At 39.5% G+C, this 20054-nt stretch overlaps 1 protein-coding gene across 1 annotated transcript in view; it reads right to left on the bottom strand.

The window, feature by feature from the left end:
* The window catches only part of Dmgdh (dimethylglycine dehydrogenase), a 70851-nt gene that overhangs the window by 42082 nt on the left and 8715 nt on the right, over nucleotides 1-20054 (bottom strand). The window contains exons 3-7 of the mRNA XM_013015818.1: nucleotides 18799-18897; nucleotides 17029-17193; nucleotides 13185-13389; nucleotides 6674-6922; nucleotides 3624-3822 (exon numbers count right to left, since the gene is read on the bottom strand). Of these exons, the coding sequence (XP_012871272.1) occupies nucleotides 3624-3822; nucleotides 6674-6922; nucleotides 13185-13389; nucleotides 17029-17193; nucleotides 18799-18897 (917 nt within the window). The remainder of the gene's footprint in view (nucleotides 1-3623; nucleotides 3823-6673; nucleotides 6923-13184; nucleotides 13390-17028; nucleotides 17194-18798; nucleotides 18898-20054) is intronic.

Here is a 20054-nt window from a genome sequence, read left to right as displayed (position 1 = left end):
GGAAGGGGAAACAAAGGAGGAGGCTACAATGCTTGATAAGAAATGTACTCATTATCTTGCCCATGTAATTGTAACCCCTCTGTACAGTATTTTCACAATTAAAAAAATGCAAAAAAAAACCCAACTGGAAGTGGTGCTGTGGCTCAAGTGGCAGAGTGCTAACCTTGAGAAAAAGAAGCTCAGGGACAGTGCCCAGGCCCTGAGCTCAAGCCACAAGACTTCAAAAAAAATGAATACATGCTTAAGCATCAAATTAAATGTGCCTGATTTTATAGTTTCCACAGTTTCAAGAGATAACTTGCTTACAAATAGCCAATAATTCCTAGCTAGCAAAGGTACTCAGTTGAGGAAAGTGGAAATAAGGTTGGGCCCATGTGTTTGATGCTGACTGATCTTGAGGGAAGTATGGGAAAAATATGTGCTGCAACCATCTCTTCTCAGACACAGTTTAGTTCTGACTCCTTTTGGCAATGGCCTCTGTTCAAGAAACTTGGGAAGCCATAATTCAAAGGGGCATTCACAGAGACCTATGGGGAGAACATGGAAAAGAATTTAAGATATGGAAAGGATTTTATAACTAATAGGTCACTCAATTGGAAAGGTAAACTTGTTTTCCATTTCCATAAGAAGCTACTTTAAAATTATGACTATGTTTGTATTTTTAGTATCAGAATGGAGGAGAGATGTTTCTGAGAAAATGAACAGGTCAAAGATTATTGGGAGAGAACTAAAGAAAGTAGTAAGTAACCAGACATTAAATAATGTCAAAGGAATAACAATGCCAAACTTAAATCTATTACAGAGTTGTAGTAATGAAAATAGCTTGATATGAACATAAAATCAGGCTTGAAGACCAATAGAACAATAGAGTAGAAGACCTAGAGCCATTTAACATTCATTAAGGGAGACAAAAACATAGTGGTAGAAAGACAGCCTCTTCAACAAATGGTGCTGGCAAAACTGGATATCCACATGCAGAAAGCTGAAACTAGATCCTTATATATCACCTTACACCAACATCAATTCAAAATGGATCCAAGACCTCAATATCAGACCTGAAACCATGAAACTATTATAAAAAGAGTAGGGGAAACATTAGAGCTTCTGGACACAGGTAGAAATTTTCTGAGTAAAGATCCAGAAGCATGGCAAATCAAAGAAAGACTTGAAAAATAGGACTGTATCAAACTAAAAGTTTCTGCATGGCAAAGGACATATCCAACAAGCTGATTTTACCAGCCACATATCAGATAATGGCCTAATATTCAGAATATACAGAGAACTTAAAAAATTAAGCTCTTAGAAAACTAACAACCCAATTAATATATGGGCTAAGGGACTAATAAAAGTCTTCTCAGAAGAAGTAAAAATGGCAAATAACATATGAAAAAATTCCCAACATCTCAGGCCATAAAGGAAATGCAAATCAAAACGGCACTGAGATTCCACTTCACCTCAGTTAGAATGGCTATTATCAAGAAAACAGCAATAACAGATGCTGGCAGGCATGTGGCCAAAAGGGATTCCTAACACCCTGTTGGTAGGAATATAAACTAGTTCAACCACTCTGGAAAGCAACATGGAGGTTCCTTAAAAACTTAAACATAGAATTACTCTGTGATCCAGTAATTCCACTCTTGAGTATTAACTCAAAGGATTAAAAGCCAGGATAGAGTAAAGCCACTAACACAACCATGTTTACTGCAGCAATATTCATCACAGCCAAATATGGAATCAGCTCAGATGCCCCTTAGTAGATGAATGGATCAAGAAAATATGGTGTGTGTGTGTGTGTGTGTGTGTGTGTGTGTGTGTGTGTGTGTGTGTGTGTGTGTGTGTGTATACACAAATGGACTTTTGCTCACCCATTAGAAATAATGATATTTTACTATTTGTAAAGAAATGGAAAGGGCTGGGAAGGTGGCTCAGTGGTAGAGCACTTGCCTTGCATGCATGAGACCCTGGGTTTGATTCCTCAGCACCACATAAGCAGGAAAAAAAAGCTGGAAGTGGTACTGTGGCTCAAGTGGTAGAGCGCTGGCCTTGAGCTGAAGAGCTGAGGGACAGCGCCCAGGCCCAGAGTTCAGGCCCACGACTGGACCCCCACCCCCCCAAAAAAAAGAAATGGAAAGACCTGGAAAAGTTAAGTATAGTAAGTCAGGCCCAGACTGTGTAATTCCTTAGGAAGGCAAAGTCAAAGCTCAGTAAATTAAGACATCAAGAAGAAAGTACATGAAAGGGATAGGGTAGGTTGGGGTCAAGGGGATGGGGTAAACAAATGAAAAGGATAAGAGGAGGAGAATGCAGTCAAGAATCCAATATATATCCTACAAAATTAAGAAGAATGAAGGAAGGAGTAAGTAGGGGAGGGAGGAGTACGAATATTGAAAGGAGTAACATTGATCAAGATATATTGTATATTGTATTGCTTTGTTAAATAACAACTCCTTTGTACTACTTAAAAGATAATAAAATAAGCCAGGTGCTGGTGGCTCATGCCTGTAATCCTAGCTATTCAGGAGGCTGAGATCTGAGGATCCTGGTTTGAAGCCAGCCCAGGCAGAAAAGTACCTGTAAGACTCTTAAATTAACCACTCAAAAACTGGAAGTGGCACTGTGGCTCAAATGGTAGAGCACTGGCCTTGAACACAAAAAGAAACTCAAGGACAGCGCCCAGGCCCTGAGTTCAAGGCCCACAACCAACAACAACAACAAAAAAAAAAGATAATAAAATAATTTTAAAAACTTGTAGTACCCAGCTCCACAAAAGGAAAACAAAACAAACTAACACAAGAATTCTATACCCTAAAAATATAGTGACATGCAAGATAGAACCACAGTTCTAAGATTGGAAATGCTAGATTTCTTTATACCAATTTTGGTATTTTAGAAAAATGAATGGTTTAGTTGTTATTATGCTCTTTATCAAGGAGAATAGAAAGGCTGCAGCTTACTTTCTGTGAGCAGTGGTAGGCCAGGAACAGAGTTGGCAATCATTAAGCATTAGTTGAATAATTGGCCAAATAAAATGGAGAAGAGAAATAGAATGCTAGAAGTTGTGTTATAATGACAAAGTGAATTTGACATCAATATTCATCAAATTAATGGGACAAATATTAGAAATAAAATATCAAAAAGGTTACTCAATCATAATAAGAAGCAACCCAAGCTATTACAGTGAAGTAAATCATGCTGGAGAACACAAATTATGGTGCAAATGTATCAGTATATTAGACAGTTGATATTTTGGATTATCCTTGTCACTTTGTGTTAGGAAAACAACATTGTAAAGTTGAAGCAAATTGACCTATGTGATAACAACAGTGTGAAAAGGGATAAATAATCAAAATTACAGGAAGTATGTATAGAGGAAGTGAAAATGATTGCCTTTCTTGGGCTAATCTTGTGTAAGTGATTAGACTATGATATAGTCCATGCTTCACAATGGAAACTTGTTGCTTCTTGTATTACTCTTTGATTATGAAAGGGAGAAAATCCTCTCACCCCACCCTACCACCAACCCTCTTGCTTAGATTATCCTTTTTTGGGCCTGGAATTCTGTGACCAGACTTGAATAAAACAAATGCTTCTACATAAATGTTGACTTGCACAGTGATACTCACCCAAAGCCTATAGCCACCCAGTAGTTCCTGACCCCCTGATGGGGCCCCACCATTGGCAGGATGTCAGGGGAGTAGGTGATAGGACCATTGATGATATTGATGATGTCAGCATTCTTCAAGACTGGAACCATCTCCATGGCCATCTCCACATACTCCATAATACGGTCTAGATCAGACTCAAAGAGTTCCTTCCCAAAGCCTTGAATGACATGGCATGGTGTCACAGGTGCAATGACAATGCCTTTACATCACTGAAGTCTCTGAAACAGTCCCCATCTATAGACACAAGTAGTGCACTACTGTCTTCTCCCTCCTCCTTTTTTTTTTCTTTTTTCTTTTGTCATTGTGGGGCTTGAACTCAGCCTAGGCACTGTCCCTCAGCTCTTCAGCTCAAGGCGAGCGTGCTACCTCTTGAACCACAGCGCCACTTCCGGTTTTCGAGTGGTTTATTGGAGATAAGAGTTTCACGAACTTTCCTGCCCTGGCTGACTTTGAACCGTGATCCTCAGATCTCAGCCTCCTGAGTAGCTAGGATTACAGGCGTGAGCCACCGGTGCCCCTCTCACTCCTCCTTTTTTTAAACCTAAACTTGTACAAAGGATTACTCACTCTGTTACTGAGAATGATATTATCATTCTTGAAGTAAAATCAGCTTTTTAATTAATAAAATTTAAATTTCTATATATTGTTTCTAATATTTAACCCATCTACATTAAAAACTAATTAGGTTTGTCAAGAGATATTTTTATTCTTCAATTGACCACAAGATCCTGGTTTATCCATGTAGGTTAAGAGCAAATACAACCAACACGCTGAGAAAAGTAGACTACTGTCCACAATCTTCTGGGCCCAGGCATGGGGGTATGCACCTGTAATACAGCTATCCAGGAGGCATGAGTAGAAGGATCACACTTTGAGGTTGGCCCATGTGACAATTCCTCCAAAAGAAAGAATATAACATGTGAAATTGTTAGGACCAAGTCAAAGTTAAGCAGATAACGTATTGATTAGACCAAGGAAGGAGGAAACTTAACTGGGACAAACAAGTCCCAAGGAACCTGAGATACATAGGTACAGACTCTAGGAATAGAACAAGACTGCTGCGGTCTGACAGTTATTGAAACTTGACCATTTGATTAAGAATAGGGTCAAATGTTAAATTTCAAAAATAAAGGCTTAAGTAGCTAATTAAGCACAAGGGTGGGTGAGCTAGGCATCTGCATTCCAAAGGAATATCTCATCACTTGGCGATTTGGGTAGCTAATGAAATTGCTCTCCACAGTTTGGGGAGGTAATGTTTTCCTAGGGCTGTCATGTTTGTGTTTCTCTAGAGCAAAGCCCTCCTAGCTCACAACTCCACTGAGCCAGCTACCTGCTCTTCAAGGGAGGACTTGCCCCACCTCCAGGCCTAGAAGCTAGGAAAACAGCTCCCATCTCCTGCTTAGGCACCAAGATGTCTTCAAGGATGGCTTATTACATTTGTGGATAGCTCTGGCTTATTGCTTTGATGCCATTTGTAATCACTAACTGCTAGTTATGCTTTTGTAATTTGCTTCTTGGTCAATTATGAAACTGCCACTGACCACTTACAAATGCTGTTCTCCCCCACCTTCCCCCACCCATAGATCCTTTAAATACCCTGAGCTATTTGACTTTATTGCTGGTCTTCACTGTCTCAATATAGTGGAGGTCAGCCACCATAGCTAAAACAAAAATAAAAACAAAACAAAACAAGAAAACGATTCCTAGCCCTATTGATTGAGTGTTGGTGACTCCTTTCACCAGATCATGGGTTGAGTCCCAGGGCTGGTGGGACTCAACCCATGATCTGGTGAAAGGAGTTAAGCAGACTAGAGACCCTACCTAAAAATAGCTGAAGCAATAGAGAGATTGAAGTGTGATATGTGGTATAACTCAGATAGTAGAGAACCTACCTAGCAAGCTCAAGGCCCTTCATTACATCCCCAGTACTGAAAAACAACAACAACAACCTCTCTGCCCATTCTGATGATTTTTCCACACAGCCACTGGCCAGCTTCTCCTAGCACATCAAGGCTACAGCACAGTAGCCTTGGCTACCCAGTGTGCCTTTGGTCCCATGGCACTCTTACTCAGGGATACCACAAAATCTGGCTCTCTCTTTAACTGGGACTTGCTTCAATCTTATTCAGCATTTATTTGGAAGAAAGGCTGTGGCATGGAAAAGAGAGTGAGCCTTCCTCACTCTGAGATCAGGCGCAATTCCACCCTGGCTCAAAAGTGCAGGACCCACTCAGCAAAATCCAAACTCTGTAGACTCTGAAGGAGGCAGTTAGTGATCACTTTCTGTTGGATTCATTTTGCATCCTTAGTTGCTTATTAAAGTATAATTCTAGGAAGCATCATTCCCTCTATTTTTTTATATTTCCCCAAATATTTAAGTATCCTAATGAACTTTCAACTAGATTTATATGTTAGAACCAGAGGTTCTCCCCAGGCAACCCAATTCTTAATCTGGTTCTTTGGAAATGTTTCCTGAAAAACAAAACCTAGCCCATTTCCCTTATAGAGCTTGAAAAAGAAATGATCACTGCCCCTGCTCCAGGATCTAGCCTGAACCTTTCCCATTTATGTTCCTTGGAAGTACTTGGTTTGTAGTATGAAATTGCTCAGCTGTTAGAGACTGCTAGGATTTCCTTCTTAGAAGGACTGATAGCCTGTCTCTGCTACCTGTGTGGAGCCAACTGCAAAAGCACAATAGTAGCTTTGTTCAGATCTTGAAACTGGACCAAGTAGACAGTGAGCAGATCAAGAAAATCAAAATGGGGAAATAGGTGGTTGATACAGGCATGTAAAGATGCCCTGAGGCTTTCAGAACAGCTCCCACAGGTTTCTTCAGCTTCTCCACTGCCAATTGCATCTTTTCCCTGCCTCAAGCCCTGCCTCTGCACTGTCCCAAGTGTCTGATGGTATAGGATAGTGGGCCTGTTTTAATCTATACCAGACCCCCAGCTGTGAAGATGATGAACACATGTGTCAGACCTATATAAGATATGATTTGCTGAACCCACCTGGAGGGACTCCGCTGGTAACCCAGGAGTCCTGAATTTTCATTTTCTCCTGACTTTCATATGGACCCAATAAAAGCCCATCTCTCTCCTGCCGCAGGTAATAGGATCCTTCCAGATCTCGGATCACAGGGAGTTCTTGCTTCAAAGCTTTCACTTCAGGTATAGTTGATGTAATGATATATTGATGTTGAACTGGGATGAGAGGATGCTCCAGTCCAATCATTTTACCTACCTCACGGGCCCAAAAGCCTTAAGGAACAACAAAAAAAAATTGAAAATGTTACCACACCTGTAAAAATACCTTATATAACACTGATTGGAAATTTATACTTAAAAACATCTAGAAGCCTTAAGTACTCTGTGAAGTTGAAAGAAGACTATAAGAAACTTTATTTTTGTTTCAGTGCTAGAAATCTAATCTAGGGCTTTGTATATACTAGGCACTCTATTACCTGAGCCATAGCTCCCCGGAACATTTTGCCTTTTAGTTATTTTTCAGATCGGATCTTAGATATTTTGCTCAGGGACAGCCTCAGATCTTAATCCTCCTACCTCTCCTTTTTGGGGTAACTGGGATTACAGTTCCATATCATGTCCAGTTTGTTTGTTGAGATGAATTCTTGCTAAATATTTTGCCTACATGGGCTTCAAATCACCATCTTCCTTATAGTCTGCCTTCCAAGTAGCTGAGATTACAACTATGTACCACTCATTTCTGGACCCCTGCCCAGAGTTTTGAAGATGTCTACAACATAAGGAAACTTCATTCTTGAAAAAACAGTTTTTCCTGGTCAGGCACTGGTGGCTCATAACTGTAAGCCTAACTACTCAGGAGGCTGAGATCTAAGGATTGTGGTTTGAAGTCAGGAAATCTGTAAGACTCCTATATCCAATTAACCAGAAGGAAAATGCAGGGGGAAGCGGGTGGTTAAGGACAAAGTGAAGAAGGTATGGCTCAAATGGCAGAGCATTATCCTTGAGGAAAAAAAAAGTACAGGGACAGTGCATTGGCCCTGAATTCAAGCCCCAGGATCTGCACAATACATAAATAAATAAATTTTTCCTGTAAGATGAGCAGGGAAGAAACCAGGTGTCAGTGGATCATATATGTAACCCTAGCTATTCAGGAGACAGAAAGTCGAGAATTGTGGTTCAAAGAACAGGCAGGAATATCTACCAAACAAAGAAAAAGTTGGAAGTAAAGCTGTAGATCACGTGGTAGAGCCCTAGCCTTTCATGAAAAGCTAAGTGACAGTATCCAGGCCCTGATTTCAAGCTCCATTACTTGTACAAAAACAAAACTAGTAGAGATGAAAAAGTATTTGAAAGAAGAAAAAGAACAATCCACAAAACAATAAAAAAAATATCAGAGGAACCACAACAAGGGAAATTGGGCTCATCAGTAAGTAAGCAATTTCTAAAACAATGTCTTTCTCATGTTATATCATTTTCCCAATACTGAACTGGCTGGGAAGGTTGTGGCCAGAAGACTCTTGATTATTTCTCACACTGGCACTTCAGTACCCAGACAAGGGTACTGGTCCAGAGAAACAACCAAGTTAGATATACTGTAATCACCACAGTGATTCTATGTTGCAGAAAGACTTTTAGAACTCCGGGACACCTTACCTGGTCTGAAGATATTTTAGAATCTAAAATGATAAAACTAATGATTATTTGCAAGGTTGTGGTGTTGCTTAGTTCTGTGTGATTGTCTATGTGTCATCGTCTTACGTTTTTGCTAGTACTAGGGTTTAGACTCCGGACCTTGAGCTTGTCTGGCTGGCTCTCTCTCTACCAGTTGAGCCATACCTTCAACCCAACTTTTTGCTGGTTATTTTGCAGGATTGAGTCAAAAAATTCTTTCCTGGATGGCCTTGGGCTGTCATCCTCTAGGTCTCAGTCTCCATAGGCACCAAGCAGCTCCCCCTCCTCCTCTTTTTCTTTTTTTTTTTTCTTTCTCTTCTTTTTGGTATCTAATCAAGAGCCCTCTATTATGAAATTGAGAGCTAAACAAAGAATCATTTATTAGTTAATCTGGGAATGCAGATTATGTTCTTTTATGAGTCTAAGTTTGTTCCTATTTTAACATCCAAACCTTATCCCTAAACATTATTGGTTGCTTGGTTTTGGCTTATAGTTAAGTTGGTCATGCTCTTATAACGATCTTAGAGATGTCTGCCCATGAGGGACTTCTCAAATGAAGAAATAAAAATGGCAAAGAAACACATGAGGAAATGTTCATCATCCCTGGTGGTGAAGGAAATGCAAATAAAGACAACCCTGAGATACCACCTTACCCCAGTCAGAATGTCCCAAATCAGCCAATGACAAATGCTGGAGGGATGTGGAGAAAGAGGAACCCTATTACACTGCTGGTGGGAATGTACACTTATACAACCACTTTGGAAAGCAGTCTGGAGGGTCCTTAGAAAGCTAAAGATTGACCTCCCTTATGACCCAGTCATACCACTTCTAGGCATCTATCCTGAACAACAGGAACCAATATACAATGACACGTGCACCTCCATGTTTATTGCAGCATTGTTCACAATAGCTAGGATATGGAAACAACCCAGATGCCCCACCACAGATGAATGGATCCAAAAATTGTGGTATCTATACACAATGGAATATTATGCAGCCATTAGAAATGACAAAATAATGGCATTTGCAGGGAAATGGATGGAGCTAGAAGGAATCATGTTGAGCGAGGTAAGCCAAGAGCAAAGAGACAAACGGTACATGGTCTCCCTGATAAGTGGATGCTAAATCCAAAATGTTAGGTGATACGACAAAACTAACAGGACTTAAGAAACAAAGAACTCCCACTCATCTGGTTGAACCACTACTAAATATCCCCATGCTGCTGATCACATGTATGGTGTATAACATGTGAACACCGTTATATCTTATAGACTGTGATAGACAATATGCTCCAGGAAAGTTAGAATGAACTTGTGACTTTAAATGAGCATCATTATTCCACAATACTGTGAAATTCAGGAAATTATGTAATTGCTTAATCACAATCAAAAAAACAAAAAGAACCTCGGGAAAGTAGGGAGGGAAGGGATGGTAGGGGGAAAACAATGGAGGGGGTAACAATGTTCAATAGGAAGTGTACTCATTACCTCACTCATGTAACTGTAACCCTCTGTATAGTATCTTTACAATAAAAAAAGAAAAGAAAAGAAATGTCTGCCAATTTGTAAACAGGAAATCTAATCTACAATCATCAGAGCTATGTGTCCCTTTTTAATATTAAAGGTAATTTATTTTTTGTTATAGGAAGATATGCAATGCTCAGGTTAGGACTTTGTAGAAAAATAATAGTAAAACCACACATTCTAGTTATATTCACTAGAGCAATTTAAATATAAGTAGTCAAAAATATTTAGTCTAGCAATTCTAACTACTACAGGATCCTCAATATACTTGTTTCAATTAAAAACATGAATTGAGAAAAATAAATTCTATCCTTTTCAAACACATTTACAAATTTCTGAGTTTAATTGCTTGCTTATTAATGTACTTCATCATAACAATAAAATAGAAATGTTTGCATAACTATCAAATGAGTATATTACTCATTTGATACCCATAGCAAGCTCTATATTGTTTTACCCTTTGGCATTAGTGACTAAGCCATTTTCTTCCCTAAGAGGTAGTCAGATTAGCCTAAAGCTAGCCAAGATTACACTTTATTTCCTGTGTGATCACTAACCCACTAAATTCAAAGCAAAGAGACACGTATGGAAAAAATCATGCATTAGTACCTGAAAAGCAACTAAAGAGCCAATAAAAATGACCACTGGAAATGACTTCCATTTTAAAAACTACAGTGATCAGTAGAAATGAGGTTAAAATAAAGAGTCGAGTTTTATGAAAAAGGGCAGCTCTGCAAGATGTTTTATCTGGCAACAATGATGCTTTTATCAAATCTAGCAATTATTTTTGATGGAACACTGGGTTTCATAATAGCATAATCAATCACATTTCTGATTTACCATTTTAGTAAAATAAAATTCTTAGGTGAAATTTTCAGGGTTATCTCAGGTTTAAGAGGAAAATTGGAAATGGGGTCAAAAGAAGCCACCATCACACAGAACAAAGGTTTGCATCTCATAACAGCACCTCCCAGGTTTCCTTGCTATACCCGAGGAAGGGATAAAAATGAAGTCAATTTTGAAAGATGTGGCTGCTAAAAGCAAGTTAGATATTGCATAGCAAGAGTTGAGCATTAAAAACTTTAAGGCAAGGAGATATGACAAAATAAACAGGACTCAAGAAACAAAGGACCTCCACTCAATTTGTCGTATCATTTCTAAATGACTCCATATTCTTGACCACATATATGGTGTATGTATGCATGTGTGTGTATATATATATATATACACACACACACACACACACATATATATATATATATATATGCACATCTTAGGGAAGGATACAGAATCAGAGGGAATGGGAAAATGTATAACAGAGGGCCCCATCAGCTGCACTGGACATTGATAAAAATGAACTAAGTAACTCAGGGGCAGGGATGGGAGAGAGGGAATGAGAGGGAGAGGGAACAGCTTACATTAAAAAAAATGTATATATGTATATTTCTTCTACCAGATGTAGAAGAAATAGTTGTATTGTCAAAGCTCTTAGAATTTACAAATGTTATAGACCATGATAATGACAATTTGCCTTGTGAAGGTTAAATTGTGTTTGTAACTTTAAGTATCACTGTCTCACGATACTGTGAAATGTATGTAATCACTTAATCTCAATAAAAAATTATTTTTAAAACTTCCTTAGGTTTGCTTATTCCAGAATATACTCACTATAATCTCTTACAGAAATGCCTTTTCAACAATGTCTCTCAAAGGACATTTGCAAATCAAGCAGTAAAATTTAATATACAGTTTCTCAGTTAGAGAGATATCTCCGTGTTAAAAAGAGCACATGCCTATCATGTGCATGATCCAGCACTAACGGGAAAAAAAGAAAAAGGAAGGGCAAGGAAATATAGCCCTTAAACCTCCACCCAGATCATCTGAATTAGAATCTTTTTGAAGCCCTAGAAATATCCTGAGAGGATTCTTAGGCACACAAGCATCATAAACAAACTCTTTGAGAAGCCAGCTTACCAGAAGAATGGGTGATAGATGGCATTAGGACAAAAAAAAATTATCTTAAGGCTGCTACCAAGCAGCTAAGATGACCAGATTCTAGTGTCTCCTGGACCAGAGTACAAACCTACAAGGAAATAATGATCATTATAATACCTATTTTTTAGTGCTTTCTACATGCTAAGCCCATTTACTACCCAAATTACCTTTTGGGAATGGCACTATTCAGCCCCCTTTACAAACTGGCTATTTCCCCCAGTCATAGGTTGGCAAGGCATGTGTCTCTGACTCAGAGAGGCCAGGACCCTGGAGAATGGCAGGCACATCAGCAGCCCTTACAGTTTTAACCATTTGATTATACTTCCAAGTCTATAACCTGGTTACTTTATGTCCATCTCCAAGCTGGCCTGTGGACCTTGCCTGAATATGTGAGGGAAAGTGAATTCCTGGAGTGGCTCTGAGGAGTATTTCAGCTGCTGCATGCTCAAGTCATGTGGATTTTCTTTCCTTATCTTTTCTTTTTCTTTCTTTCTTTTTTTTGTGTTGCCAGTAATGGAGCTTTAACTTGCAGCCTTGAGTGTTCATTTGGGTTTTTCACTCCCAGCTGGTACTCTACCATTTAAGCCATGCCTCCAGTCCCACCTTTTGCTAGTTATTTGGAAATAAGAATCTGACAGATTTGTCTGCCTATGTGAGCTCTAAATCTCGCAGCTAGCATTTTAGATGGAAGCCAGCACATGATAGGGTTTAAGTGTTAAAAAAAAAAAACACTTTAAAGTTCCTTTCCATTAACTCCAATTCTAAAGGAGAGCATATCCAAAGTTTGGCCCCCAATTTCTGAAGTTTATCCTGTGGGAAGCCTCTCTGTTCCAGATAAGATGTCTTAAAATACGCTTCCTCGCCCCCCCACTCTCCTCCCATTAGCTACTCATATGTAATCAGTTATCATTTTCTCCAATGGAAGAGAAGAGATAGAGGAGTAAAAGGAAAAGAAAAGATGATGGCCAGAGATCTGATGGGAATGAGCTAAGAATTGAGAACTGAGGCAACGTAATCCGTACAACTTCTAGCAAGATGCTACCTGAAACTGGAATAATAGAATCTGGCTATTGTGATAGATTCTAAACACAGAAAGGAAAAAGAAGCCTCACTTGGCAAAATACAACCTGGAACAGAAGTAAATGAAGAATTGAAAAAAATACAAATTGTTTATTGATCTCAAGGACAGCATGGAGTCACACACCAAGGGCAAAGTCATGGAGGTAAACCTGAAGCCAAGGGCATGGCTCAAGTGATAGAGTGCCTGCCTAGCAAGACTGAGACCCCAGAGTCCAATCCCCAGTTTAACACGAACACTGTGTGTTTCAGAAAGATATGATGCTCACCTGCAGCATTCACAATTCGATTTGCTCTTATAGATCCCTGTAGTGTTTCCACATCCCATGTTCCATCTGGCCTGGGTTTCAGGGAAGTCACTGGCGCAGGATACTTTAACAGGGCACCATATTTCCTAGCTCCAGCAGCCAGGGCCATGGTTAGAGAATAAGGATCAATGTGACCATCCCCAGGAGTATACAGTCCAGCTAAAATCTGAATTATGAAAGAGTCAGTGCTTAAATAGATATATACCTATGACTCTGTCTAGATACATTCTATAGCAAATATCTGACAACACTGGGCTTTAAGAGTCCATCTTGGGGGCTGGGTGTGGTGGAACATGCATGTAGTCTTAGCTACTCTGGAGGCAGAGGTAAGAGGGTCATGGCTGAAGGCTAACCCCAATGAAGTTGATATGACAGGAGGCATGGCTCCAGTGGTCCTTTCCTAGCAAACATGAAGTCATGAGTTCAAGAACCAGGGTAAAAAGTGCATGTCAGTGAGTCAGTGAGCCAGCCACTAGTGACTCATGCCTGTAAATCCTACCTGTTCAGGACACTGATATCTAAGGATGGCAGTTCAAAGCCAGCCCAGGCAGGATATTCCATAAGATTCTTATCTCCAATTAGCCACCAGAAAAAAAAAAAGAGCTAGAAGTGGAACTGTGGCTCAACTGATAAAGCACCAGCCTTGAGTAAAATAGCTAAGGGATAACACCCAGGCCCTGAGTTCAAAGCCTGGTACCAGCATACACATACCAAAAAGGAGGAGGAGCAGGAGGAGGAGGAGGAAAGAAAGAGAGAAAGAGAAAGAAAGGAAGAAAGAAAGAGTGGAATGAAGCTTGCAGTTGTCTCTAATATCCTTTCTTCTTTTCTCCCATAGCAACACAACTCAGATGTTCTGTTCATTTGGACACATGGCCACTAAAATCAAGAAAAACTGTTTCTAGCCTTCCTGGAAACTACTAGTGCTAGCTGGTAGCTAAGACCATTACTAAATTCTGGCCAGTTGACAGGCAAATCAAAGTGCTATATAGCACCTTTTACAAATTGTCTTAAAAAGACATCTAGTACAATCTCTTTTTTGTCCTAGCCTCCAATGTCACATTAGTCCAAGAGAGACATATCTTTATCTGGAATGCAGACATAATGGCTGGAGCTCAAGCTGCCATCTTGGAAGAATAATAATCAAGTGTCACACTCCAAAAGTGATAGAGCAAGGATCTGGAAGATGAATGGTTTCCTGAAGTCTTCATGAAAAAGACTCACCATTCAAGCCCTGTAATGTTTCCGTGAGAGAGAAACTTCTATCTTGTTTGAGCATTATTAAATTGGTTTCCGATAGGTAAAGTCATGTCTAATCCTAACAAAGTCCACTATAATTTATATGTAATTGCTTAGTACTAGTAATAAATATACATGTATATCTGAAGTCTTGAAAATTTATGTTTTTCCAGTTAGTTACTGTGCTAGAAACGAAGGGTAAAACTAAGATGAAATGAACTGATAGACTGGAAAATATTATAATTAGGTCTTATCTATTCAACAAAATTCTTTTCAGTATCAAATAGAACAAGGAACTTTTGTGAAATATTTTGTGAACTATTTTTTCTGCATCTACTGAAATGATTGTGTGATATTTGTCCTCTACTCAATTACTGTATTATTATGATTGATTTTCTTTTTTTTTCTTTTATTTTGTCGGTTATGAGCCTTGAACTCTGGGCCTGAGCACTGTCCCTCAGCTCTTCAGCTCAAGGCTAGCACTCTACCATTTGAGCCACAGTGCCACTTCTGGTTTTCTAGTGGTTTATTGGAGTCTCACAGACTTTCTTGCCTGGGCTGGCTTTGAACCTCGATCCTTAGATCTCAGCCTCCTGAGTAGCTAGGATTATAGGTGTGAGCCAACGGCACCCAGCACAATTTATTTCCATAAGGTAAAATAACTCTGCATTCCTGGGATACCTTCCACTGGGTCAAATTGTAGAACATTTTTTTGTATGTTGCTAATTCATTTACCTAGTATGTCCTGGAGGATTTTTGCATATCTTGTTCCTGAGGGGCACAGCATTTCTTGTGATGTCTTTGTTTTTCATGTCAGAACAATGTGGCTTCATAGAACCCTTATTTCTTCTCTAATTTTGGAAGTTTTTGTGAAGGATTAGTGTTAACTCTTCAAATGTTGGGATGAATGTACCAGTGAAGCCATCTAGATCCAAACTTTGCTTTGTGGGAAGCTTTTGTTGCTTTAATGTTATTAACATTAATATTAATGCAACAAAATAATAGGCTTTATGTGACATGTTTATACAGGCATGGAATATACATTGATCATCATATTCACCCTGTAGGAATTTATTTTATTTTATTTTGGCAGTTCTGGGGCTTGAATGCAGGGCCTGGGTGCTGTCCCTGAGCTCTTTCAAGGAAATAGCATCTGCTTCCCTTAACAACCCAGCTGGAGCACCCAGGACATTCACACCAACCAGTGTAGTCAGAGGGCTAAGGTTTAAACTCTTGTTCTAGACCTTTCTAGACAGGCTACTTGGACTCACAATGTAAATAGTCTGCCTATGCTTCAGTTTTCTATTTAGTAATAATAGCTACTTTATAATATTACTGTACCAATTAAATGGAATTTCACATATAAAGGGCTTAACTTGGTCCTTGGTACATAAATGTGTTCTGTCATGTTAGATAGTGTTATTCATATTCAAAAAAGATGATTGGACTGAAAAGGTGGCTCAGTGGTAGAGGGTTTGCCTTGCATGCATGAGGCCCTGGGTTCGATTGCTCAGCACCACATAAGCAGAAAATGCCAGAAGTGGTGCTGTGGCTCAAGTGGTAGAGCACTCACCTTAGGCTGAAGAGCTGAGGGGCCCAGAGTTCAGGCCCCACAACCGACCAAAAAAAAAAAAAAAAAAGATGACTAACTAGTAGGGGAAAACCACCTACATTCCTTGTAGTGGATTATCTTAGGAATTTGTTATAAATATAGATCTATGCCTGGTACAAAGTCTGTAAGAGCAGTAATGTGCTAAGTGATAGAGAACATGACATAGAATGTCTTCAGTTGATTTCTTTAAAACTATAACTACCTTTCTAGAACAATCATATCAGGTTGTTTCTCCACTTTGATATGGGACATACAGTAATAGAAAGGTATGGTTTGTTAGGCACTCCTGGCTCATACCTGTAATCCTGATTACTCAGGAGGCTGAGATCTGCGAATCATGTTCCAAAGCCAGCCAGAGAAACAAAGTGTATAAAACTTCTATCTCCAATCAACCATCACCAAAACAAAACAAAAATGCCAGACGTGATGCTGTGTCTCATGCGGTAAAATGTTAACCTTGAGTGAAAAAGCTAAGGGACAGTACCCAGGCCCCAGTTCAAGTCCCAGTACTGGTACACACACAAACACAATCATTTTAAGCAGAAAATTAAGATTTTGCATTGCTTTTCCATATTTAACCTAGCATATATAACAGCTCATCTTGATTTACCCAAAACAATCATGTACTTTTGCCAATCAAAATGTGGGTATAAAGAATTTCCGCTTTTGGGCTGGGAAGGTGGGTCAGTGGTAGAGTGCTTGCCTTGCATGCATGAGGCCCTGGATTCGATTCCTCAGCACATAAGCAAAAGAAAAAAGCCGAAAGTGGTGCTGTGGCTCAAGTGGTAGAGCGCTAGCCTTGAGCTGAAGAGCTGAGGGACAGCACCCAGGCCCAGAGTTCAGGCCCCATGACCAGACTCAAAAAAAAAAAAAAAGAATTTCCACTTTTTATTTGTTTCTTAGAATGCCTTTCTAAGTCACATTAACAAATGGTAAAAATGACTTTCAGATGTATACCTTATTCATGTTGAGCAAAGGGAACATCTCCTGAATTTGTTCAGGTTCAATGATGTACTGCTCTGTTGCATGCCAGCCAGTCCGCGTCATCTGATATTTAAATTCATCTACCCTTACTGGAGTTGTAGCAATTCTGATACTGCCTGGTTGATGGAATCCCACCACCTATGATAATAATTCCAATGAAATACCATAAGTAAATTATTATTATTGTACTCAAACACAGTTCTCTAATGCAATGTATAAGGAAAGAAATTTACTATGCACTGAAAAGATAAGGGCATGAAATATTTGTATCTTACAAAAAAGACATTCATCCAACAACTGTTTACTAAATGTTCCTCTGTGCCAGACAATTCTCTAAGTCCCAGAATACTGAACAAAAGGCAAAGACCTTGCCTAGATTGAGTTGTTAGTGCATAGGTAAAGTCAAGACAGCTCCGTGCACCATTATAATAACTTAGACAAGTGCTTATGTGCATACTGAAAGATCATATGAAAAGAAAAAGACAAGCTGGGCACCAAAGCTTATACCTGTAACCCTAACAATTCAGGAGACTGAAATCTGTAATGAATCAAAGCTATCCCAGACAGAAAAGTCTGTGAGACTCCATCTCCAATTAGCCAGCAAAAAGCTGGACTGGAGGTGAGACTCAAGTGGTAGAACACCAGCATGAGCAAACAAGCTGAGCAAGTACAAGGTCCAAAATTCAAATCTTGGTACTGGCGGAGGGGCGGGGAGGGGGAAGGAAAGGAAAGAAGGAAGGAAGGAGATAGGATTGAAAGAGATTGTGAAATATCAAAATGTTGCGCTGCTGTGATTGTGAATTGAATAAAACATGCATTTGCCATTTATTGAAGTTCTTCCATTTGCCAACGCCCTGGGTTACAAAGATAAAAAACACAACCCTGGCCTCAAATTGCTCAAGATCTGTCAGGAAAACTAACCAGCCAAGAAACAATAGTTCTCTGGGTCAGATCAGAAAAGTGTTTGCACAAACACTGAGAGAACCCAGAGATGTTCTGCCCTGCTTGGGAAAGAGGGAAAGAGTGTCATTTCACACCAAGGCAATAACAACAAAGAAAAGGAAAGCAACAAAAAGGAAGAAACGGTGGTTTGAGAGAGCTCAGCATATTCCATTTAGTAAACATACTAACAGGGAGACACACGGCAAAAGAAAATATGGGAAAGGCATGCAGAGGTGAGCCAATGAAGGTCTCACACCTCAGGCAATGGACCTTCATCCTGCCAAATATGGGAAGCTATGTTTTCAGCAAGAAAACAGGATGAAAATGTAAGTATCCTTTAGCCTGAGCAACTCTGCCTGCCACTTCATTTTGCAAGTACAAGTCAATATGAAAAGGGATAAAAATAAAAGTAGAGGCTTTGAGTGGTGTACTTTTCAAAGTTGAATTTCAATCTGGCACTCCATTGTCAGATCCTATGCAATCCAATTACTTACAGACTCTCAGTTCTTAGCTTACAGATATAGTAACTGGCTAAAGATATTTTTTAAAGCTGCTTTTTATTCACTCTTCATCAAAAATATTAAAACTGGTTAATTACACAGGTAGTACACTTGAAATTAGGTTGATTTTAAAGCAGGTTTTAAAGCAGACTCCGGAGCTTCTTTAGCTTTCACTCTAGTTCCCTACCTCAGTTAACAGTACACACATCACTGGCATCAGACACACACAGCCACTTGGGGTGACATATCAAAACCATCAGACAGCTTAGCTATTAGACAATTCTAAGTTAAATTCACTTACCTGTCCAGTTTCTTCCTCCAGTTTCTCATAAAGCTTGATGCTATAATAATGTATTTTCTTCAAGTTTATTCCAGGATGAAAGTAAGTTGTTAAGCCTGCCTTAAAAGTAAAGAAGAAAGAAAATACATATAAAAATAACATTCTTAAAATGTCGATCATTTATCTTCTAAGCTATAATTTAGGGTTGCTAAGAAACAGAAAAGCACCAACCAATGCTTGGGATGAGGCCACAGTAGCAACAGCTTGAGTTCTGCAGAGCAAAAAGTTCGTGGCAGGATACTCAAAGAGCAAAACGTTCGTGGCAGGATACTCAAAGAAAGAGCAAAAAGTTCGTGGCAGGATACCCAAAGAGCAAAAAGTTCGTGGCAGGATACCCAAAGAAAGAGCAAAAAGTTCGTGGCAGAATACCCAAAGAGCAAAAAGTTCGTGGCAGGATACCCAAAGAGCAAAAAGTTCGTGGCAGGATACCCAAAGAGCAAAAAGTTCGTGGCAGGATACTCAAAGAGCAAAAAGTTCGTGGCAGGATACCCAAAGAGCAAAAAGTTCGTGGCAAGATACTCAAAGTATGAACCGAGGTACTGACACATGCATGAAGCACCTGAAAATTACTAGGGAAAGGGTTGCCTGGAGATTCAGAAATAGGATGAGTTTGATGGGAGAGTTAAGAATGTTTTCTACAGTTGAATATCCTTTATCTGAAATGCCTGGCACTATAGATGTTTTGGCCTCTAGATTTGGGATACGTGGTAAAGAAAGAGGTTGGCATAGTTGCATATGCATACATAATAAGGAACTTTTGGGATGGGACCCAAGTCTATGTGAAAAGAAATTCATGTAGGTTTCATATGTCCCTATACACACCTGAACTTTCAGGCCATTGTTTTTTGGTTTTGGTTTTGTTTGTTTTCGTGGTCCTAGGGCTTGAACTAAGCTTGGAAACTGTCCCCATGCTTCTTTTCGCTCAGGGCTAGCATTCTACCATTTTGATCCACAGTGGCTTTTTCTGAGTAGTTACTTGGAGATAAGGGTCTCACAGACTTTCCTGCCTGGGCTGACTTCAAACTACAATCCTCAGATCTCAGTAGCTAGGAGAATAGCTAGGATTACAGGTGCCCAGTTTCAGGCCATTGTATTTTATACAATATTTTAACTCATATGTGTGAAACAAAATCTGTATACACTGAACCACTGGAGGCCAGGTGTAGGATTTTTTTTTTTTTTTGCCAGTCATGGGGCCTGAACTCTGGGCCTGGGCG

Source organism: Dipodomys ordii, unplaced genomic scaffold, assembly GCF_000151885.1.
Source record: "Dipodomys ordii isolate 6190 unplaced genomic scaffold, Dord_2.0 Scaffold28, whole genome shotgun sequence".
Lineage (NCBI taxonomy): Eukaryota > Metazoa > Chordata > Mammalia > Rodentia > Heteromyidae > Dipodomys > Dipodomys ordii.
This window is presented reverse-complemented; position numbering and strand designations above follow the sequence as displayed.